At 32.2% G+C, this 22,753-nt stretch overlaps 1 protein-coding gene across 1 annotated transcript; it reads left to right on the top strand.

The window, feature by feature from the left end:
• The first annotated feature begins 4,877 nt into the window (after nucleotides 1-4,877).
• Nucleotides 4,878-9,127, top strand: atpaf1 (ATP synthase mitochondrial F1 complex assembly factor 1). Its single transcript, XM_028445438.1, has 9 exons — nucleotides 4,878-5,092; nucleotides 5,587-5,695; nucleotides 6,119-6,181; nucleotides 6,998-7,060; nucleotides 7,196-7,246; nucleotides 7,622-7,669; nucleotides 7,744-7,839; nucleotides 8,505-8,612; nucleotides 8,686-9,127. Exons 1-9 carry the CDS (start codon nucleotides 4,878-4,880, stop codon nucleotides 8,860-8,862), a joined length of 930 nt encoding a protein of 309 aa, XP_028301239.1. The 3' UTR covers nucleotides 8,863-9,127.
• Nucleotides 9,128-22,753: the final 13,626 nt, after the last annotated feature.

The following is a 22,753-nucleotide window of genomic DNA, read 5'->3' as shown; positions in this document are numbered from 1 at the left end:
AAATGTTAAATCTAAATGTTACATTCAAATCTAAATGTTTGATATTAAAACTGAATCTAAATCTCAAGATTAAATCTAAACGTTAAATGTTTAATTTAAATCTTATTGTTAAATCTTCTAAACCTAAAAGTTAAATCTAAAACTACATGGTAAATCTAAATATTAAATGCTAAATCTGAATGTTAAATGTTGGATCTAAATTTAAATGTTTAATAAAAATGTTTAATATTAAATCTGAATCTAAATATCGAGATTAAACATAAATGTTAAATCTAAATCTACATGGTAAATCTAAAGGTTAAATCTAAATCTAAATCTAAATGTTAAATGTTAGATCTAAATCTACATGGTAAATCTAAATGTTAAATGCTAAATCTAAATGTTAAATGTTACATTTAAATTTAAATGTTAAAACTAGGTGTTTAATAGTAAATTTGAATTTAAATATCAAGATTAAATCTAAACTTTAAATGTTTGATCTAAATCTTATTGTTTAGTCTCCTAAACCTTAATGGTAAATCAATGTTGGATCAAAGTCTACATGGTAAATTTAAATGGTAAATGTTAGATCTAAATCTACATGGTAAATCTCAATGTTAAATGCTGAATCTGTATCTAAATGTTAAATGTTAGATTTAAATCTAAATGTTGAATCTAAATCTTAAATCAAAATGTAACATCTAAATCTAAATGTTACATCTATATTCAAATGTTAAATCTAAATCTTAATGATCATTCTTCTAAACCTAAATGTTAAATGTTAGATCTAAATCTAAATGTTAAATCTTTTAAACCTAAAAGTGAAATCAATGTTTGATTTAAATCTAAATGTTAAATGTTAGATCTAAATCTAAATGTTAAATGTTAGATCTAAATCTAAATGTCAAATCAAAATTTGACATCTAAATATAAATGTTAAATCTAAATGTGACATGTTTCAATTCAACTTTATTTATATAGCACAAAGTACAACAATAGTCATCTCAGAGTACTTATTAAAATCTGAAATAGGACAGCAAAAATGCACAAAATTACTTGCAAAACACACAAATTAACAATAAAAATATGAAAAAGGACAGAAAAATCTAAAAACCGTGAAAGTAAAATGTACAAAATGAAATAAAAACACAGTAACTCTTTGTAGTTTCCTGTTAATGCTCTGATTGGTCGTTATTCTAATGTCACACAGTCACATGTTTGTGTGTCTGTTGTGATAAACGTTGAAAACACACTGAACTGATGTAATGTTTTACTTCAATTCCTTTGTGTTGTTGTGCAGAGAGTGGAGCTTTAATAACTGTCAACATGAATAAATAACACAGACACACACACACACACACACACACACACACACACACACACACACAGAGAGAGCTATCGGCCCAGCAGCAGAGCGTGTGTGTGTGTTAATTCCTAGACAGACACACTCATGCACTTTTAATGGGATCTCTCTCTAAAACTCTCTCTCTGTGTGTGTGTGTGTGTGTGTGTGTGTGTGTGTGTGTGTGTGTGTGTGTGTGTGTGTGTGTGTGTGTGTGTGTGTGTGTGTGTGTGTGTGTGTGTGTGGGTAGGAGGTCAACACTCGGCCCAGGGGTGCGATTTCAGCTCGCCGCAGGGAGAGTGCGTGAATGTTCCCAAGAAACCCAGAAACCCCAAGGCTTGAAATGCAACCACACACACACACACGCACACACGCACACACACACACACACACACACACACGCACACACACACACACACACAGAGAGACAGAGATGATTTTAAGGCCAACTGCGAGTTTTTGATTTTTCCTGGAGGGGGTCATCAGATGCTTTTAAGAAACTAAGATAGTATTTATTTTTTTTTATTTTTTTTTCAATTACCATCCATTTTTTTTTCTTATTTCTAATATTTTCTTGCCATATTTTTGCTACATTATTCCCCTTTCTGACACTTCTACATCACATTGTAATGTCTTTTCTGCACATTGTTTTCCACTTTCCAGACCATTTCTACACTAATAAACCCTTTCCTCCACTTTTCCACCTATTGTCACATATGTTGACCCATTATTGTCACTTTTAACCTCTTTTCAGAATCAGAAAAACTTTATTTATTCCAGGGGGAAATAAGAAATATTACAAATAAAGAGAATAAAAACTAAACAAAGAAAGAAATAAAGATGTGCATAATTAAAGACTGTCATATAAATAAGGAATAAATACAAGTGCACACATTACAGAAGTATAAATAAGATAAATCATATTATAGTATACAATATACAAATGTACAAGTATAATTCAGATATATCAGGTTACAGTGATGTATTTCATGCTTATTTTTGGCCAATTTAACCACATTCATGATTTGTGATGCCCATTATTTTCCAGTTTAAACTAATTGTTAATCTACAGGGAGAAATATAGGATGGAGAAATTACTTTTAAATCAGTTTTCTGACTTTAAAATGTAAATGTGTTTTAACCCAAAAACACAAAATTTAGATGTAATGACTCAAACAAAACAGCAGCAAAAATACACAAACTATCCAAAAAATTACATGACACAAGGTGACAATAAAAACTCAACAAATAATTAAAAAGAAAAGCAAATAATAACAGAAAAACACAAAAGGACTAAAAAACATAAAATATCAACAAAAATACACAAAGCGACATTAAAAAACACACCAAATAGTAAAATATAATTATTATTATAAAACAAAAAAACACAAAATGACTGAAAACAACAAAAAAAACAATAAATATCAACAAAAATACACAAAATGATGGAAAAATACGATACGACAATAAATAAGCACAATATAGAAAAAAAAAAACACTCATATAATAACAGTAAAACACAAAATGACTTAAAAACACACACACACACACAAAATGTTTTTTTTTTAAATACACTAAAATCTGACAGAAACACTTTGTTAATGCTGTGATTGGTCAGTATTCTAAATGCTGACATGAACGTTGACTTTTTATTCATTGTGTTGCATTCAATGTCTGTCAGAATTTAATTATATTTCAAGGTTAATGTTTGATGTTTTATATATTGTATATAGTTTTTATTTTATTTGTTTCCAGTGACAGTGAATAAACAAAAGTACACTGACTCTGAAACCCAACAGAAATATGAGCTATTTAACACAATGGATTTGTGTCTGTTTGTTTGTTTGTGTGTTTGTTTGTGTGTTGGTTTGTGTTATCAGACCAGAGTCCTGCTGCATTATGTGATTTGTTTCTTTTGGAGAGTGAATAAAAAATTCTCCTCCATATTTATTACATGGAGGGCACTTACAGTGTGTGTGTGTGTGTGTGTGTGTGTATTTATTCATTTATTTATTTGTTCTCTGGTGAACAGGGTTTCCTCTGAATTATGGAGGAGTTCCTTTTCTTTGCTGAAGTAAAAACTAACATCTGTCCTGCAAATGGAGAGCTTAGTGTGTGTGTATAATTAATGGTAAAAGCCTCCATTAAATAATTAAATATAGGACCAGGACCCCAATAGTCAGGAATGTGTGTGTGTGTGTGTGTGTGTGTGTGTGTGTGTGTGTGTGTGTGTGTGTGTGTGTGTGTGTGTGCGTGTGTGTGTGTGTGTGTGTGTGTGTGTGTGTGCGTGTGTGTGTCTAAATTTTAATCTAAATGCTAAATCTAAATGTTAAATATTAAATGTAAATCATAAGGTTAAATCTAAATGTAAATGTTAAATGTCTAAGTGTAAATGTTCAATGTGAAATCTAAATGTTACATCTAATGGCTAATTTTTCACTCTAAATGTTGACTCTAAATCTAAATGTTGAATATTAAATGTAAATCAAAAGGTTAAATATAAATGTAAATGTTAAATGTCAAATCTAAGTCAAAATGTTACATCTAAATTTTATTTGTTCAATTTAAATGTTAAATCTAAATGTCACAAATTTACCTTTTATGCAAATCCACTAGATTTAGCATTTAACATATAGATTTAACACTTAGATTCAACATTGGGATTTATATTTAACATTTAAGATTTACCATTTACCATTTACCATTTACCATTTAAATTTAGATTTATAATTTATAATTTATAATTTATAATTTATAATTTATAATTTACAATTAATATTTAGATTTAATAATTTAGATTTAACATTTAGCATTGATTTAGATGTAACCTTTATATTTAAATCTAACATTAGATTTAACATTTTACATTTAATATTTAATATTTAATATTTAATATTTAATATTTAATATTTAATATTTAGATTTAGCATTGAATTTATTTTCATGCGAGAAAAACAATCCCAAATGTAAATGCTATAATTTCTGGTCAAAAATAGCATAAAAAAATTCACATGTTTTTTCAACGTGGTTTGTTGCTAAATGTTAGAAAAAGTTGCTGTTCGCAGATTTTCTTTGTTTTAATTAAGGTGAAACCAAAACAAGTCATAGCATCACAATGCACAATTAAATATTAGATATTTAAAAACCAATCAGTGTTTTTTAGATTTTCTAAATTCGTTGTGAAAAATTGAAATACAATGTAAAACTTTTCCTAAAATCTAAATCTGCTATTAAAATCTCCCCAATTATTGGAATTATTATTATTATTATTATTTATTTATTTATTTTTGTGAAATGTGAATTATTTTTGGTTTGAATATTGTGATTTGATTCAGTCTTTGTATATTATTTTGTTAATGTGTAATAAACGCTCACTTTGCGTTTCTCTACCAACCTCTCTTATTATCAATAATAATAATAATAATAATAATAATAATAATAATAATAATAATAATAATAATAATAATAATAATAATAATAATAATAATAATAATAATAATAATAATGAAGCGGAACTGTTGTTAGTCGATGTCTCCTTCGCTCCGGAGCAGTTTAAATGTGGGACCGTGACGATGGCAACATGTCTGCCGCTGTGCTCCAAATGTCGTGCTCGTTTCGGGGAATGTTAGCGGTCAGAGCGGCCGGCTGTAGGCCGCTCATCCCCGGCATGGTTCCGAAGCACTTCCGAACATTCTCGGTGCGAAAAGAACCGGAGCTGGAGCAGAACCCGTTCTTTAACAAATACCAAAAGAAGATCCAGAACCTGCGCAGGTGGGTCACCGAACCCCTTAAAGAAAAGTGTGAATTTATTAAACATTTGATGATTAAATACTTATCCTTTATCTGTTAGCGTAAAAAAAAAAAATACATTAGCTTAACATATAAAGTTATGTTTGTAAATTCGGCTTCTATATAACATACATTATTTATAGATTTTTAGATACATGACCACTGCGGAACATCAATAATTAAAAGAACATTTAAAACATTGCTTTACAATTACACACTATCCCTACTTTTAAATGCTAAAAATACACATTTATTAAATACAAAATTGTGTTTATCAAATCGGCTTCCATATCACACACCGAGTATCTTCCTTTGTGTTGATTAATTCGTTTTAATTCAATGTTGTTGTTTTTATCTCAGCAGAACTTCATTAAGAAATGTGTTGATTTAAAGTTGGCTCCATCACATTGTGTGAATTACAATTACTTTGGTCTTTGTCAAGGTTTTATCCATTAATTAAAAAATGTGTTTTTCAGTGCCAAACCGCAGGAGTACAAGGCACGACTGGAGAACAGGCATGAGACGAGGAAGGAGAGGCTCGGAAGCTCCAAACAGGCGGAGTTTGTCCGGTTAATGGAAGAGGAGGTGGAGTATGAGTGAGGATGAGGATGCTGGGGGTCAGGACATGATAAAATACATTCATAGAGGCGTTACATGAGTATTATACTGATTAAACTGGTGATCATCATAGCTTGTGATACATTTTTTATATGAGTTAGTGCCATAATTAACATCAGAGGACTGCTTTAGGTTGAGTTTTATTCACCTTAAGCAGACACTGACCACAAGATAACACAAACACTAACCGATCCATAACACTGACTCAGTGCACGGGATGTTTGAATTATTTTAGAATGTTTTGATGAACTTGTGTTGTTCAGCGCACACATGTACAGAATTCTGATTGGCCCAGGGGCAGGACAGTAACTCAAACCACGCCCACACAGGAAGTGTTCAGGAACAGTGTGACTCAGCATGTTTTCTGTTTTATGTGGTGTTTGTGTGCAGTTGGAGAAAAGAGACGTGACGGCAGCAGGCGAAGGAGCGTCATCGGGTTTCACAAAGAACAAGGTGAGAGCAGGGGGCGGGGCCTAAGTCCGTTCATCATCAACCACACAAAGCTAAAGTTAGCCTAAACTAAACATCTGTATTTAGATTAACTTAACTTAAATGTTTCAATATTTATCTCAACAATCTGAATCAATTTAGGTGTAAGTTTTTATAAAAATTATGGATTTATAAATGATTGTTATATTTACTGATCAATGAGTTCCTACATTAGGATGTTTATCTCTTTGGTGTCCCGCAGGGTGTGGTTCTCTGCCCTTTGTTTTTCTGCTTCGCTTCATTTTATTTCCAGTGCTTTCACTGTTTCCTCTGGTCCTTTCAAAGTAAAAGTCTGACTGATCTTATGTCAGCGTAGTTTTGTGTGTTTTTAGAGTAATTCTGTATACTTTTGTTCTTGTTTAGTTTTTTTTTAGTTTTGTTGCGCCTTGGATTAGTGCTGTACAATTATGACCAAAATGATAATCACCATTATTTTTATCAATATTGTAATCACGATTATAATGACAATTAGTCATCATATTTGGTAAAAAACTCTTTTTATCACATTACTTTTAAACAAACAATATGTTTACAGTTTTACAGTGTAAAATTAAACTTTAGATAAGAATTATAATAAAAAATAATTTAAAAAAATCAACCCAATGTACCAAAGGTGAACTGAATGAGGACACCATTACAGAGTGCAGAGCCCGTATTAGAAATGTAAATATTGCAGACAATCAAGTTTATTTAGTCTTGGCAACCAAAATTGTGATCGTGATTAAAATTGAATTAATTGTGCAGCCTTATTTTGGATGTTGATGTAACACTGTTTTGTAGACGTTGGACTCCATCCTGAACCTGGAGATGATCAAAGACATGACGGGGGAGGAGATAGCAGAGGTCAGTCAGTCACGCCCATTTTTATTACTAAACAATTCTAACATTTTCTTATTTAATTAAATTCGCATTTGCATTTTACTCTTTTTTTTTTTTGCTTTGATTTGAATTTATCTGATAATTTTATTGTGCTTTCAGCTCTGGATGAAATATTTTTCAACAAAGGACACGATCAGCGCCGTCATCCCCGTGAGTTTCACCTCAGGAGTTCTCCATGTTGTTGTTTGTTTCCTCTTTAGTGCTGTCAGAGCTTTCATCACAGGGGGCGGGGCCACAAACATGTGACTGTGTCTGATCTGAGGGTCACATGATCAACATTTAGAATAACGACCAATCAGAGCAGAGCGTTAACATAGGAAACAAAGGAACTGTTTGTTTTATCAGTCATTGTGTGGATTTTCTTGGTTTTTTTTTGTTTATCTTTCAGTTATTTTTGTATAAAAATTTGTCTCGTGTTCTTTTCAGTAAATTTGTGTATTTTTGTGCATTTTTGAATTTTTAAGCTCTAAGTGTAGTAACGATGCTAACAGAAACTAAGCTAACTTCTCTCTCCATCATGCACAGACACAGACGTACCAGCTGATTTACAGCAGATCCCAGTCCTGTCCCATGGTAAGAGTCTCACAGCTGATTGGTCACATGGTCCATCACATGGTCACTGTAGCCCCGCCCCTTTCTCTCCTCAGTTCCTGTACGCGGTGCCTCAGAGGGAGGGGTACGAGTTCCTCATTGGTCAGTGGTCACAACACCAGCTGCACTTCACCTCCCTCATCAACGTACAGGTACACACACACACACACACACACACACACACACACACACACACAACTGATGACGGCACTCGCGTATTTAGTGAAAGTGATGCTATTTACAAAATGTCTCCATAAAAGTCATTTTGGGTTTTTTTATTGTTATTTTTTATATTTTTGTTCTTATTTTGTGTACTTTTCTTGTCATTTTGTGTATATTTCTTGTTATTTTGAGTTTTTTTTCTTGTTCGTTTTGTTCTTTCTTTTATTTTGTATATTTTTATACAAAGTGTGAAGGGGGATATAGGTTTGAGCTCCGTCCGTCCGTCCAAGTTAAAGGAGACAGCTTTTCTTAGAAATCATTTCAGATTGTTAGTAATGTTATGTTCTGATGTGATAATATTTTTTTATGTACTAAGTTCTTAGATTTAGGACATTTAGGAAAAGGTTGTGAGTTATAATGACAAATCATCTGGCGGGGCATGTTGACTGTCTTCTTGTTGTTTTTATTTTGTGTACTTTTATAGTTATTTTGTGTATTTCTTTGTCTTTTTATGTGTCTCTCAATTATTTTGTGTACTTTTCTTGTCATTTTGTGTATATTTCTTGTTATTTTGTGTATTTTCATTGTAGTTTTTTGTGTTTCTCATATTGTGTGTTTCTGGCCTCATTGTGTGTGTTTTCTCATCACTGTGCAGACGTTGGGTGAGCACGCTCCCAGTCAGCTGATCCTCTACCACTACCCAGAGCTGCAGCAGGAGAAGGGCCTGGTGCTGATGACGGCCGAACTCGACCCAAAGTTCATGGTACGTTACGACGATGATGATGATGATGAGGAGGAGGAGGAAGAGTGACCCGCTGTCGTTCCTTTCTCTGCAGAGCGTCCACCAGGCTCAGTGCCTGGCCAATCAGGTGCAGCTGTTCTACGGCACACAGCGGTACCACACGTACCAGTTGGTGGAGACGTTCAACCACCGGCCGACGGAGTTCAGGCACATGGAGGTGATCGCTGAGCTGGAGCAGAGCGGACTGGGCTCCAGCACCAGGACTCCATGAGAGGGAAAAGGACACGTGTTAACTTCTGATTTCAGACGGAACAGGAAGTAGAAGCTCCTTCAATTCATGGAATGAACCACAATCAGCTGTTCTTAACCACAGAAAACATGTCGTTTGGTATCAAATGTGAGGAGAACAGAGGAACTGCTGAAAGTCAGTGTTGTGGTTTGACTCGTCATCATGTGATGTCATGACTTGGTTCTGATTGCTGCTTATTGTGACGACATCTACCCTGTAAAAGTGAAAATAAACAGCAGTGATCTAACGTGTGCATTTACTGTGTTGTAAAGTCACCAGATATAACAATGACCAGTTGAAACACTACACCATGGGTTCTCAAACTTGGAGTTGTGAGAAACTGGGAGGAAGTCGGCAGATGTTTTTGAAGAACGAATAGGGAACGTGAGACAGGTTAGTTTTACCCTAATGATGTGTTGTTGCAATAGTAACAATTTAACCCTCATTTTTGCACATTTTTACCCTTTTTCTGCAACTACAACATAATTGCCTAATTGTAACCTATTTTCATCACTTTTTACTGGCATTCTTTACTCCTTTTATTGTATTTTTGCTACATGACTCCCATTTTTGACACCATCAAATTTCAACGCTTTGTCATTTTTTTGCACTTTTTTTATGCCTTACTACAGCCTTACCCGCGTTCTTAGGCGTTTGAAATGTTTCCGTCTGTTTTGATGCCTTACTGCACATACTTAAAACAGGCTTAGAATGCAGGAAGGCACAAAAAATGGCAAAAAATCAACCAACTTTGGAGGTAAGGCAGTAAAAATCATTAAAAGAACAGGTTTGGTTGATCTATACAAAATTCTAAATGCCTACTTCCTTAGTAGTTATTGTTTGTGTCATGTTTGCATTTGTGATTAATATTTAGAAGTGGAGAAGTTTGGGAAGTATTTTATGGATGAGTGATGAGTGGCCAGTCTCAGTCTGACTGAGGAGCTCTCATCACGTTCATAACAGTTTAACTGAAGCCACAGAACTGTGAGCAGCACTAAAGTATAGAACAGAAATAGGTTTATCACAGCGGGGCCACAAACGTGTGTTTGATCAGAGGGTCACATGATCAACATTCATGTCAGCATTTAGAATAGTAATCTGAGCATTAATACAGGAAAGAACAGGAGTTTTTATAGTAATGTGTGTTTTTCTCTCATTCTGTGTTTGTTGTTGTTGTCTGGCTCGTTGTGAGGCGTTTTGTGCATTTTTCCTGTAAATGATGTTTTTTTTGAGTCATTTTGTATTTGTGCAGTCATTTGCGTTTTTCTGAATACTTTTTTGTGTATTTCTGTTGTTGTTTTGCTTGTTTGTTAGTACTGCGGATTTGATGAGTCATATTTTGTGTTTTTCTTGTTTTTTGGTGCATTTTTGTTGTCATTTTCTGTAATTTTATATATTTTTCTGAGTATTTGTCGTTTTGTTCATTTTTGTAGTTTTTTCTGTTTTTCCCTTTTCCTGTATTTTCCTGCAATGTTTTAATTCTTTTTAATTTCTTTTTTTCTCGCTAACGAAGGAGTGATGGCTACCAATAAAACTAAATACATGTATATATTATACTTTATTGTCATATATGTGAAGCTACATACTAGAAATGTTCTCTGTAGGGCTGAAACGATTCATCAAGTTACTCGATTTCAATGAGAAAAATTCATGGAGGCAAAAATGAGACGCTATGACGAGCACTATAAGCACACTGACCGCACACCACTAGTTAGTTGGCACCATGGCGGAGAGTAAGCGTCAGAGAACGTCTAAAGTCTGGGATCAATACATCCTCAAAAATGAAGAGAACAAGGTGCAGTCGTGTGTTTACTGTAAACAATACCTGTCATACCACAGCAGTACGACTTCAATAATGCAGAGGTTAGCGTTAGCAACGGATATAAAACAGCAGACAACACAGTCAGTTCTAAGAATTTCTACGTGAACCTGCAGTGTAATTAACCTAAAATAGTAAATGACCACCAGGTAATCTTAGATTTAGGTAAATCAAACAGTTGTGGTTCAGTAGATGCAGCAACTCTAGCTTCAGATTGCTACAGCGGTTACACGCAGCGGCCTGTGTAGCAGCGGAGGAGACGTAAGCGGTGTGATCAGAAGCATGGCACGTATGTACACACAAACCAGGGTAGACGGTCTTTAAATCCTTAAAAAGCTAAGGTACTAAATTTGATGTAGCCAAATTTAAGGCTTTAAATATGAGAAAAAGGGCATTCAATTTGAGAAATTGTGGCATTAAATATTGTGGTACGTCTTAGTGTCTCTGCTCTGAAATGTTGTGGATTTTAAAAACTGAAAAGCCTGAGATAAATTCATTTTCTCAGTTGCTAAAAACATAAGTGTCAAACACACACACACACACACAGGTTTCTAGGTTACCATAGCACATAGGCTCACCCCAGAAATGATATATTATTTGTTAGTAGTTACAGTAGTTAGTTGACTTAACTGTATTGTTATTTAATTGTTGGCACTTATTAACACTACATGGTTAAATTGCAATAAATGGGCTTAGTTGTGGAGCCAAATGTTGTTTTTTTGCGAAATAAAAGCCACATGCATAATCATTTTACAGCCACGTCATTGTTGTTATGCATTCATTGTTTTGGTTGCTTAAAAACGCAAAAAAAAAAATCTGATTCATTGATCGATAAAGTGCTAGATTAATTGATTCTAAAAAAATAATCGATAGCTTCAGCCCTAGTTCTTTGCATATAAATCCTCCCTGAGGAGCAGTGGGCAGCAATGCTATTGAACCCAGAGCAGTTCCATTTTTAGTATCCGTTATATGGCCTTGTATTGCCTTTGACTTGATCTGACATGTTTGTGACACAATGCAACGCCGCCGTTGGACAAAACAAATGATTATCACCTTAAATATACTATTCCTGTAGTTAATAGCGATGAGGAGGAAAAGAAAGTGACTGATCAGCTGAATGAATTCACTGCTGCCGCTGTGATAAACACAGCCTGAAGTGCTGAGACTTACTCACAATCACAATAGCCACTTAAATATCCATGTGTTTTACTGCAATGTGTAGTTTTTTGGCTGAAAACAATAACAACAGTGTGTGGATAGCAAAATAAAATCATTTGGTGATCACTGATCTCTCTCGCAAGAGCGAGGCATTAAGTCAGCTTCTATAGACACGCCCACTCATGAATATGCATAAGTAGGCCCCAAAACAGCCCATTTTTAGAACTGCTCTGAAAGTGACTTTTCACAGGCTAAAAGTTTGGGAAAATAAACCTCAAATGCTATGTTTTTGGGGATTCTTAGAATAAATGAAAATGGGAACTGTTAGAGTTTTGTGTTACTCTCATGTTCAGTACCTGAGTTAGCGTACAGAGAGACGTAGTCAGAGGTTTTGCTTTGCTGAATCAATCAATTTATTAGAGATGAACAGAAAATGAATCAACAACAATATCAAGTGAATAGGAGAAACAGACACTCATCTAACACAGCTGTGGGCCTCAGGGTCGTCTCACTGCTGGGCCTCAAATGTAGTTTTTCTCAGCATTTTAATTCTCCGTTATCTCGTGTTTCTTATCCTTTGGCTGGCTCATGGCTGCACGTGTCTTCTGTTATGATACGTAAAACATTAGTGATCATCAGGGTCAAACATGAGCTCATCAAAGATAACGACATACATGCAGAAAGAAATGTATAATTCAAAGCACAGTTTGTTTTTTTTTTTAATGAGAAGATGTTTTACATTTACAAATCTAACGATCAGTTATTATAGATGACATTGTATTGTTTATTAAAGTAATACAAATATGTTTAAGATTATTTATTTATTATTATTTATCATTTAGGGGTCTAAAATATAATTATTCTTATTTGTTTAATGATTTAGATTCTGTGCACTTTGGGTCAAACTGAATTTTTTAGCGTTAATCTGATTATCTGATTGCCTTATTTATATCTGTTTTGTCTCATTTCTTACTCACTGGCTTGTGTTTTAGATTAAGATTAAGTTGAAATCAAATGTTCTAAAATTGCTTGTTCCAAAGACTAAGTTGTGAGAAAGTTGACCTGAAAATAGCTTTGAAAAAAAAAGAAACCATGAATAATGGTCCATTCCACCAGACCATGAAACACAGGCTGACCAACAGTTAGGATTTTCCTGTTAAAGTCAAATGAGTAGAAACATTGTGAGTTTTCTTGTAATCTAGTGTTTTGTGTCTACCTTCAGGTTACCAATCTGTTCCAAATATGGATCAAAGTGTAAAACTTGTGCTGGCTGCCTTCATGCCCAAAGTTCATCTGCACAGATTACAGCTCCAGCAGCCGTCAGTCACTGATTGTGTTTTCAGTGAGAGGAAGAATGTGGAGCAGCTGCTCCCAGAGCGTCTCCACATAAAGGAGGAACCAGAGACGCTCAGTGAAGGTCAGGAGGGAAACCAGCTTTGTAGACATCAGGAGACAAACAGTGCTGCTTGTCCTGTTAAATGTGAAGATGAAGAGGAGAAGCCTCAGGCCTCCCAGCTACACTGGAGACAACAAACACAAATCAACATTAAGGAGGAACCTTCAAGCTGCACTTTAGATAAATTCATGAAAAGACAAAGTGTGGGAATTAACAGCAAAGGACCAGAAGCAGCCAGGAACCCAGATCATAGCAGTTTAGTTCTACAAGGTCCTGATGGAACGGAGACAGACTCGTCTCACGCTGAAGATAGAAACACGTATGATGATGATGATGATGATGATGATGATGATGACAGAAACCTCTGTCATAGTCTGACACTGAAGCAAAAACTGACTTTGTCTCCACCAGGAAAAAAGAAAGATGTCTGACTGAAGTTAAAAAAAAACAATGATTAGTTCATTTAAACAGTTTTGTACAAAGAAGAAGGTTGAGGTGAAAATGACGTCTGAATGTGTGGGTGGTGAGAAAGCATCAAAACTGAAAAACCACACAATACATGTGATGTTTGTAGTAAATGTTTTATATGAAAACCTGCAGTTACACAAAAGAGAGAAACCTTTAAAATAAGATGTTTGTGGGAAATATTTTAAACAGGTTCTGAGTTCACACATAAACCCTTTGAATATGATAATGACGCAAAAATATAAATGATTTATTTGATGTAGAAAAACCTATTTTGGATACTATTTTTTTTTTTCTTTCTCATCAATAGTTGTTTTGTGTTTTAGTTACATACAGTAGGTTCAGTTCAGTGTAGTTAGTTTTTTAAGTTGTTTCTTACAGTAAGCTAACAAAACAGATTTTGACAGAAATGTTAGATTTGGGCAGTTTGTGTTTACAGTCAGTTCATTTAGTTTGTTTACTGTAAATGTGTATATTGTTTTACCTTTGAAAATTAAAGTCTAATCTGTGTTACACTAAAACAAATTAGTTCTTTTTATTTTAATATGGCCCTATATGGGCCCCATTTATTAAGTAGATTTTTGGAACTGGGATATTGAATATGACCTTCTTTTATCCACTTCACATATCGACCTGGTGTAACTCCAGGAATGATGCACCTCTTAGCGTGTATATAACAATAACCTAAAACCTGTTTTCTCTGTATTTTGAAGTTAGATTTTTGAGAAAACTCCTTTTACATGTCAGGATAACAGTAAAATATGTGGTTATAATGGGAGTCAATGGGACTAAATCGGTCCTGAACCTAAAGAGTGTCGATACATGACATATTTCCTGTTCTATACATGTTGCAATAAAAGTGATAATTGAATTAGTAACATGGCAAAAAAAAAAAAAAAGAAAGAAATCTTATGTCCAAAGTTCATACAATTAGGATTTAAACTGAGATATTGAGAATTTAAAACAGTGAATAAGCAAAAGGTACGTTTGGCGCCCAGAGGGTTAATTTACTTTGACTTTTGTCATTTTTAGTGTATTCCTGTTGTTAAGTTGGACACTTTTGTGTATTTGCAGTTTGTCCAACTTTTGGTTATTTTGTGTATTTCTGTTTGTTCAGCTTTTATGTATTTCTCTGTCATTTTGTACATTTTAATTTGTGTACTTTTTCTATATTGTTCTGTTATTTCTGTTGTCTTTTTGTGCAAGTTTCTTTCATTTTATGTGTTTTTTTTTGGGGAGTGATTTTAGCATCAGGCCCATGTCTGCAACAGATGGAGCTAAAATAAAATTCATACACCAATAGTTTCTTATTCTGTGTGTATATAAACACAGAGGAAAACAGAAAAATGTTTTTTTCAAAAACAACCTGTACTGTATGTACTTTGTCTCTTATGGACAGAAGGTACTGGAACAAAGCAGCAGATGATGGTGATATCCATCAGAACAAAGGAAGCTCTCACCTTAATATCATAACTTCTTATATGGAACACATTCAGCACACCAGAAAACGTATAGATGCAAAAACACAAAGGAGCCTCCTCATAAGTGTTGTTTTACCACAGATGTGTTGAAATGTCTCCTTAAAACACAATAAAATAATTACATGACACTATCTGATATGTGCCACATTTTATCAGGTGACCTGAATCTTTACCAAACCTCCTTTTGTGCAGCTTTTACCATTTTTTTTGTCTGTTTTTCTCACGGATGGATAGAAACACTGAGTTAGTCACTGACAGGAGTACGTCTGGGAACGATCCCAACCAGTGGGTTTGTGGGAAAAGATACTGAGCTTATTTTTACTCATTTATTAAAGATTTCCATATTTTTGGTGCAGTAATTACATGAATCAAAAACAAAAACAACAGGCTGAAGTCAAAACAAAATAAAATGTCAATAATAACAGTAGCAATAATAGTAATAGGAATAATAGCAACAATAGTGTTAAACAAATAGTCAAGGAAAACAATAGATATTGGATGGAAACCCATAAGATTAAAAAGTGGGAGGAAAAAAAAGCGGTCATGCTAAATTTGAATGTACGGCACACACACATACATATATATATATATATATATATATATATATATATATACATACAGTATATATATATATATATACTGTACATTAGGTTTTGGGTGAATTTTGATTTTTGTCATTTGTTTGTGCCTTACTGCTTTCTTAGCACATTTTAAGTATGTGTATTATATTTACAGTAGTCCCAAGGGTGTAATGATGGTTTTAACTGCCTTGCTATAGTTTTTTGTCATTTTTAATTATGTACATTATATTTGTAGTAGTTTTTACGGTCTATTGATGGTCTTAACTCTAACCACCTTGCAGTAGGACCAGCCTGTCATTATCAGATCTGATCAGATCTCTGAAGCTAAGCTGGTCTGGGCCTGGTTAGTAGTTTGATGGGAGACCAATGAGATTTCCACAGTATAGTAGTATCTCTCATTGTGTCTTTGGGCAAGGCATTTCTTCCACTTGGTGGTGATCAGAGGGGCTCATGGTGCACTTAAGAAACATGCCTTACCTCTAATTTTTGGTGTTTTTTTAAAATGTGTCCTTTTTTGTGCCTTACTGCTTTCTTAGCCCTGTTTAAGTATGTGCATTATATTTCCAGGTATTTTTAGGGTCTAATGATGGTCAACTCATTTTTTTTGAAAATTTTGAAAGTTATACGTTACTAAAGCCTTACCTCTGATTTTGGGTGAATTTCAGATTTTCGTCAATTTTTGTGCCTTACTACTTTCTTAGCCCTGTTTAAGTCTAATGATGGTCCTAACTCAATTTTTTTTTTTTTTAAATTTTTGAAAAAATTTGCCTGACTAAAGCCCTACTTTTAGATTTGGGTACATTTTCATTTTTGTCATTTTTTGTGCCTTACTGCTTTCGTAGCCCTGTTTAAGTATGTGCATTATATTTGTAGTAGTTTTCAGGGTCTAATGATGATTCTAACTCAAAATTTTTTTTTTTTTTTTTTTTGAAATTTAAAAAAAAAAAAAATATGCCATGCTATAGCCTTACTTTTGATTTCGGCTGATTTTAAATTTTTGTCATTTTTTGTGCCTTACTGCTTTCTTAGCCCTGTTTAATTATGTGCATTATATTTGTAGTAGTTTTTAGGGTCTAAGGATGGTCCTAACTCAATATTTTTTTTTTTTTTTTTAATTTTGAAAAAATTTGCCATACAGTTTTTTGTCATTTTTTGTGCCTTACTACTTTCTTAGTCCTGTTTAAGTATGTGCATTATATTTGCAGTATTTTATAGGGTGTAATGATGATTCTAATTCAAATTTTTTTTTTTTTTTTTTTTTTTTTTGAATTTTTTGAAAAAATATGCTATGCTATAGCCTTACTTTTGATTTTGGCTGATTTTTGTTTTTTGTCAATTTTTGTGCCTTACTGCTTTCTTATCGTTGTTTAATTATGTGCATTATATTTGCAATAGTTTTTAGGGTCTTTTGATGGTCCTAACTCAATTTTTTTTTTCTTTTTTTTTTTTTGAAAAAAAATGCCTTACTAAAGCCTTATCACTGGATTTGGGTGATTTTTGTATTTTGTCATTTTTTGTGCCTTACTGCTTTCTTAGCCCTGTTTAAGTATGTGCATTATATTTGCAGTAGTTTTTAGGGTCTAATGATGATTCTAACTAAATTTTTTTTTTTTTTTTTGTTTTTTTTTGAAATTTTGGAAAATATATGCCATGCTTTTGCCTTACTTTTGATTTTGGCTGAGTTTAGTTTTTTGTCAATTCTTCTGCCTTACTGCTTTCTTATCGTTGTTTAATTATGTGCATTATATTTGCAATAGTTTTTAGGGTCTTTTGATGGTCCTAACTCAATTTTTTTTTTCTTTTTTTTTTTTTGAAAAAAAATGCCTTACTAAAGCCTTATCACTGGATTTGGGTGATTTTTGTATTTTGTCATTTTTTGTGCCTTACTGCTTTCTTAGCCCTGTTTAAGTATGTGCATTATATTTGCAGTAGTTTTTAGGGTCTAATGATGGTCATAACTCAATTTTTTTTTTTTTTAAATTTAAAAAAACAAACAAATGCCATACAATAGCCTAAATTCGGATTTTAAGTATTAAGCATTTTTAATTTTTGAAAAAAATTGCCTTACTAAAGCCTTATCACTGGATTTGGGTGAATTTTCATTTTTATAATTTTTTATGCCTTACTGCTTTCTTAGCTCTGTATAAGTATGTGCATTATATTTGCAGTAGTTTTTAGGGTCTAATGATGATTCTAACTCAATTCTTTTTATTTTTTATTTTTTTAAAAATATGCCTTGCTTTAGCCTTTCTTTTGATTTTGGCTGATTTTAGTTTTTTGTCATTTTTTGTGCCTTACTGCTTTCTTAGCCCTGTTTAAGTATGTGCATTATATTTGCAGTTGTTTTTAGGGTCTAATGATGATTCTAATTAAATTTTTTTTTTTTTTTTTGTTTTTTTTTGAAATTTTGGAAAATATATGCCATGCTTTTGCCTTACTTTTGATTTTGGCTGAGTTTAGTTTTTTGTCAATTCTTCTGCCTTACTGCTTTCTTAGCCCTGTTTAAGTATGTGCATTATATTTGCAGTAGTTTTTAGGGTTTATTGATGGTCCTAACTCAATTTTTTTTTTTTTTTTTTTTTTAAATTTTGCCTTACTGCCTTATGACTGGATTTTGGTAGAATTTTGATTTTAGTGATTTTTTTATGCCTTACTGCTTTTTCAGCCTTATTTGAGTATGTACATTATATTTGTAGTAGTTTTTACGGTCTATTGATGGTCTTAACTCTAACCACCTTGCAATAGGACCAGCCTATCAATGTCAGATTTGATCAGATCTCTGAAGCTAAGCTGGTCTGGGCCTGGTTAGTAGTTGGATGGGAGACCAATGACATTTCCGCAGTGGGGAAGAGTTGCTTTAGTAGTATCTCTCATTGTGTCTTTGGTCTCAACTCATTTTTTCTTTTTTTGAAATTTTTGAAAAATGATGCCTTACTTTTGATTTTAGGGGATTTTAGTTTTTTGTCATTTTTTGTGCCTTACTGCTTCCTTAGCCCAGTTTAAGTATGTGCATTATATTTGCAGTAGTTTCAGGGTCTAATGATGGTTCTAACTCAAATTTTTTTAATTTTTAAATTTTTGAAAAAATATGCCTTGCTTTAGCCTTACTTTTGATTTTAGGTGATTTTTGTTTTTTGTCATTTTTTGTGCCTTACTGCTTTCTTAGCCCTGTTTAACTATGTGCATTATATTTGCAGTAGTTTTTAGGGTCTAATGATGGTCCTAACTCAATTTCTTTTTTTTTTTTTTAAATTTTGAAAAAAAATGCCTTCTTATAGCCTTACTTTTGATTTTGGCTGATTTTAGTTTTTTGTAATTTTTTGTTCCTTACTGCTTCCTTAGCCCAGTTTAAGTATGTGCATTATATTTGCAGTAGTTTTTAGAGTCTAATGATGGTCCTAACTCATTTTTTTTTTTTTTTTGAAATTTTTGAAAAAAAATGCCTTGTTATAGCCTTACTTTTGATTTTAGGGGATTTTAGTTTTTTGTCATTTTTTGTGCCTTACTGCTTTCTTAGCCCAGTTTAAGTATGTGCATTATATTTGCAGTAGTTTTAGGGTCTAATGATGGTTCTAACTCAAATTTTTTTAATTTTTAAATTTTTGAAAAATATGCCTTACCTTCGATTTTGGGTGATTTTGAATTTTTGTCATTTTTTGTGCCTTACTGCTTTCTTAGCCCAATTTAAGTATGTGCAATATATTTACAATAGTTTTTAGGATTTTATTTTGGTCTCAACTCAATTTTTTTTTTTTTTTTTAATTTTTAAATTTTTGAAAAATATGCCTTACCTTCGATTTCGGGTGATTTTGAATTTTTGTCATTTTTTGTGCCTTACTGCTTTCTTAGCCCAATTTAAGTATGTGCATTATATTTACAGTAGTTTTTAGGATTTTATTTTGGTCTCAACTCAATTTTTTTTTTTTTTTTTAATTTTTAAATTTTTGAAAAATATGCCTTACTATAGCCTTACTTTTGATTTTAGTTGATTTTTAATTTTTGTCATTTTTTGTGCCCTACTGCTTTCTTACCTCAATTCAAGTATGTGCATTATATTTACAGTAGTTTTTAGGATTTTATTTTGGTCTTAACTCAATTTTTTTAATTTTTTTTTAATTTTTGAAAAATATGCCTTACTATAGCCTTACCTTCGATTTTGGGTGATTTTTAATTTTTGTCATTTTTTGTGCCTTACTGCTTTCTTAGCCCAATTTAAGTATGTGCATTATATTTACAGTAGTTTTTAGGATTTTATTTTGGTCTTAACTCAATTTTTTTTTTTTTTTTAATTTTTAAATTTTTGAAAAATATGCCTAACTATAGCCTTACTTTTGATTTTGGCTTATTTTTGTTTTTTGTCATTTTTTGTGCCTTACGGCTTTCTTAGCCCTGTTTAAGTATGTGCATTATATTTGCAGTAGATTTTAGGGTCTAATGATGGTCCTAACTCAATTTTTTTTTTTTTTTTGAAATTTTTGAAAAAAAATGCCTTGCTATAGCCTTCTTTTTGATTTTGGGTGATTTTTGTTTTTGTTCCTTACTGCTTTCTTAGTCCAGTTTAAGTATGTGCATTATATTTGCAGTAGTTTTAGGGTTTATTGATGGTCCTAACTCAATTTTTTTTTTTTTTTTTTTTTTTTAAATTTTGCCTTACTGCCTTATGACTGGAATTTGGTAGAATTTTGATTTTAGTGATTTTTTTATGCCTTACTGCTTTTTCAGCCTTATTTGAGTATGTACATTATATTTGTAGTAGTTTTTACGGTCTATTGATGGTCTTAACTCTAACCACCTTGCAATAGGACCAGCCTATCAATGTCAGATTTGATCAGATCTCTGAAGCTAAGCTGGTCTGGGCCAGGTTAGTAGTTGGATGGGAGACCAATGACATTTCCGCAGTGGGGAAGAGTTGCTTTAGTAGTATCTCTCATTGTGTCTTTGGCCAAGGCGTTTCTACCACTGTACCTTGTGTTTGTAGTAGTTTTCAGGGTCGAGTGATGGTCTCAACTCATTTTTTCTTTTTTTGAAATTTTTGAAAAATGATGCCTTACTTTTGATTTTAGGGGATTTTAGTTTTTTGTCATTTTTTGTGCCTTACTGCTTCCTTAGCCCAGTTTAAGTATGTGCATTATATTTGCAGTAGTTTCAGGGTCTAATGATGGTTCTAACTCAAATTTTTTTAATTTTTAAATTTTTGAAAAAATATGCCTTGCTTTAGCCTTACTTTTGATTTTAGGTGATTTTTGTTTTTTGTCATTTTTTGTGCCTTACTGCTTTCTTAGCCCTGTTTAACTATGTGCATTATATTTGCAGTAGTTTTTAGGGTCTAATGATGGTCCTAACTCAATTTCTTTTTTTTTTTTTTTAAATTTTGAAAAAAAATGCCTTGTTATAGCCTTACTTTTGATTTTGGCTGATTTTAGTTTTTTGTAATTTTTTGTTCCTTACTGCTTCCTTAGCCCAGTTTAAGTATGTGCATTATATTTGCAGTAGTTTTTAGGGTCTAATGATGGTCCTAACTCATTTTTTTTTTTTTTTTTTTTTTTTTTTTTTGAAATTTTTGAAAAAAAATGCCTTGTTATAGCCTTACTTTTGATTTTAGGGGATTTTAGTTTTTTGTCATTTTTTGTGCCTTACTGCTTTCTTAGCCCAATTTAAGTATGTGCAATATATTTACAGTAGTTTTTAGGATTTTATTTTCGTCTCAACTCAATTTTTTTTTTTTTTTTAATTTTTAAATTTTTGAAAAATATGCCTTACCTTCGATTTCGGGTGATTTTGAATTTTTGTCATTTTTTGTGCCTTACTGCTTTCTTAGCCCAATTTAAGTATGTGCATTATATTTACAGTAGTTTTTAGGATTTTATTTTGGTCTTAAATTAATTTTTTTTTTTTTTTTTTTATTTTTAAATTTTTGAAAAATATGCCTTACTATAGCCTTACTTTTGATTTTAGTTGATTTTTAATTTTTGTCATTTTTTGTGCCTTACTGCTTTCTTACCTCAATTCAAGTATGTGCATTATATTTACAGTAGTTTTTAGGATTTTATTTTGGTCTTAACTTAATTTTTTTAATTTTTTTTTAATTTTTGAAAAATATGCCTTACTATAGCCTTACCTTCGATTTTGGGTGATTTTTAATTTTTGTCATTTTTTGTGCCTTACTGCTTTCTTAGCCCAATTTAAGTATGTGCATTATATTTACAGTAGTTTTTAGGATTTTATTTTGGTCTTAACTTAATTTTTTTAATTTTTAAATTTTTGAAAAATATGCCTAACTATAGCCTTACTTTTGATTTTGGCTTATTTTAGTTTTTTGTCATTTTTTGTGCCTTTCTGCTTTCTTAGCCCTGTTTAAGTATGTGCATTATATTTGCAGTAGTTTTTAGGGTCTAATGATGATTCTAACTCAAATTTTTTTTTTTTAAATTTTCGAAAAAATATGCCTTGCTTTAGCCTTACTTTTGATTTTGGGTGATTTTAGTTTTTTGTCATTTTTTGTGCCTTCCTGCTTTCTTAGCCCTGTTTAAGTATGTGCATTATATTTGCAGTAGTTTTTAGGGTCTAATGATGATTCTAACTCAAATTTTTTTTTTTTGAAATTTTTGAAAAAATATGCCTTGCTTTAGCCTTACTTTTGATTTTGGGTGATTTTAGTTTTTTGTCATTTTTTGTGCCTTACTGCTTTCTTAGCCCTGTTTAAGTTTGTAAATAATATTTGCAGTAGTTCTTAGGGTCTAATGATGATACTAACTCAATTTTTTTTTTTTTTAATTTTTGAAAAAATATGCCTTGCTTTAGCCTTACTTTTGATTTTAGGGGATTTTAATTTTTTTTCATTTTTTGTGCCTTACTGCTTTCTTAGCCCTGTTTAGGTATTTGCATTATATTTGCAGTAGTTTTTAGGGTCTAATGATGATTCTAACTCAAATTTTTTTTTTTTTAAATTTTCGAAAAAATATGCCTTGCTTTA

This window comes from Gouania willdenowi, chromosome 4 (genome assembly GCF_900634775.1).
Source record: "Gouania willdenowi chromosome 4, fGouWil2.1, whole genome shotgun sequence".
In the NCBI taxonomy this organism is placed as follows: domain Eukaryota; kingdom Metazoa; phylum Chordata; class Actinopteri; order Blenniiformes; family Gobiesocidae; genus Gouania; species Gouania willdenowi.
Note: the sequence above shows the minus strand (reverse complement) of the source record. Positions and strands in the feature narration are given on the sequence as shown.

Bases quoted from the DNA above. Each gene is read 5' to 3' on its own strand.
- atpaf1 (XM_028445438.1), top strand. From the start codon at position 4,878: ATGTGGGACCGTGACGATGGCAACATGTCTGCCGCTGTGCTCCAAATG. The intron at 6,182-6,997 runs GTGAGAGCAGGG...ACTGTTTTGTAG, and splicing joins CGGGTTTCACAAAGAACAAG to ACGTTGGACTCCATCCTGAA. The intron at 7,670-7,743 runs GTAAGAGTCTCA...TTCTCTCCTCAG, and splicing joins GATCCCAGTCCTGTCCCATG to TTCCTGTACGCGGTGCCTCA.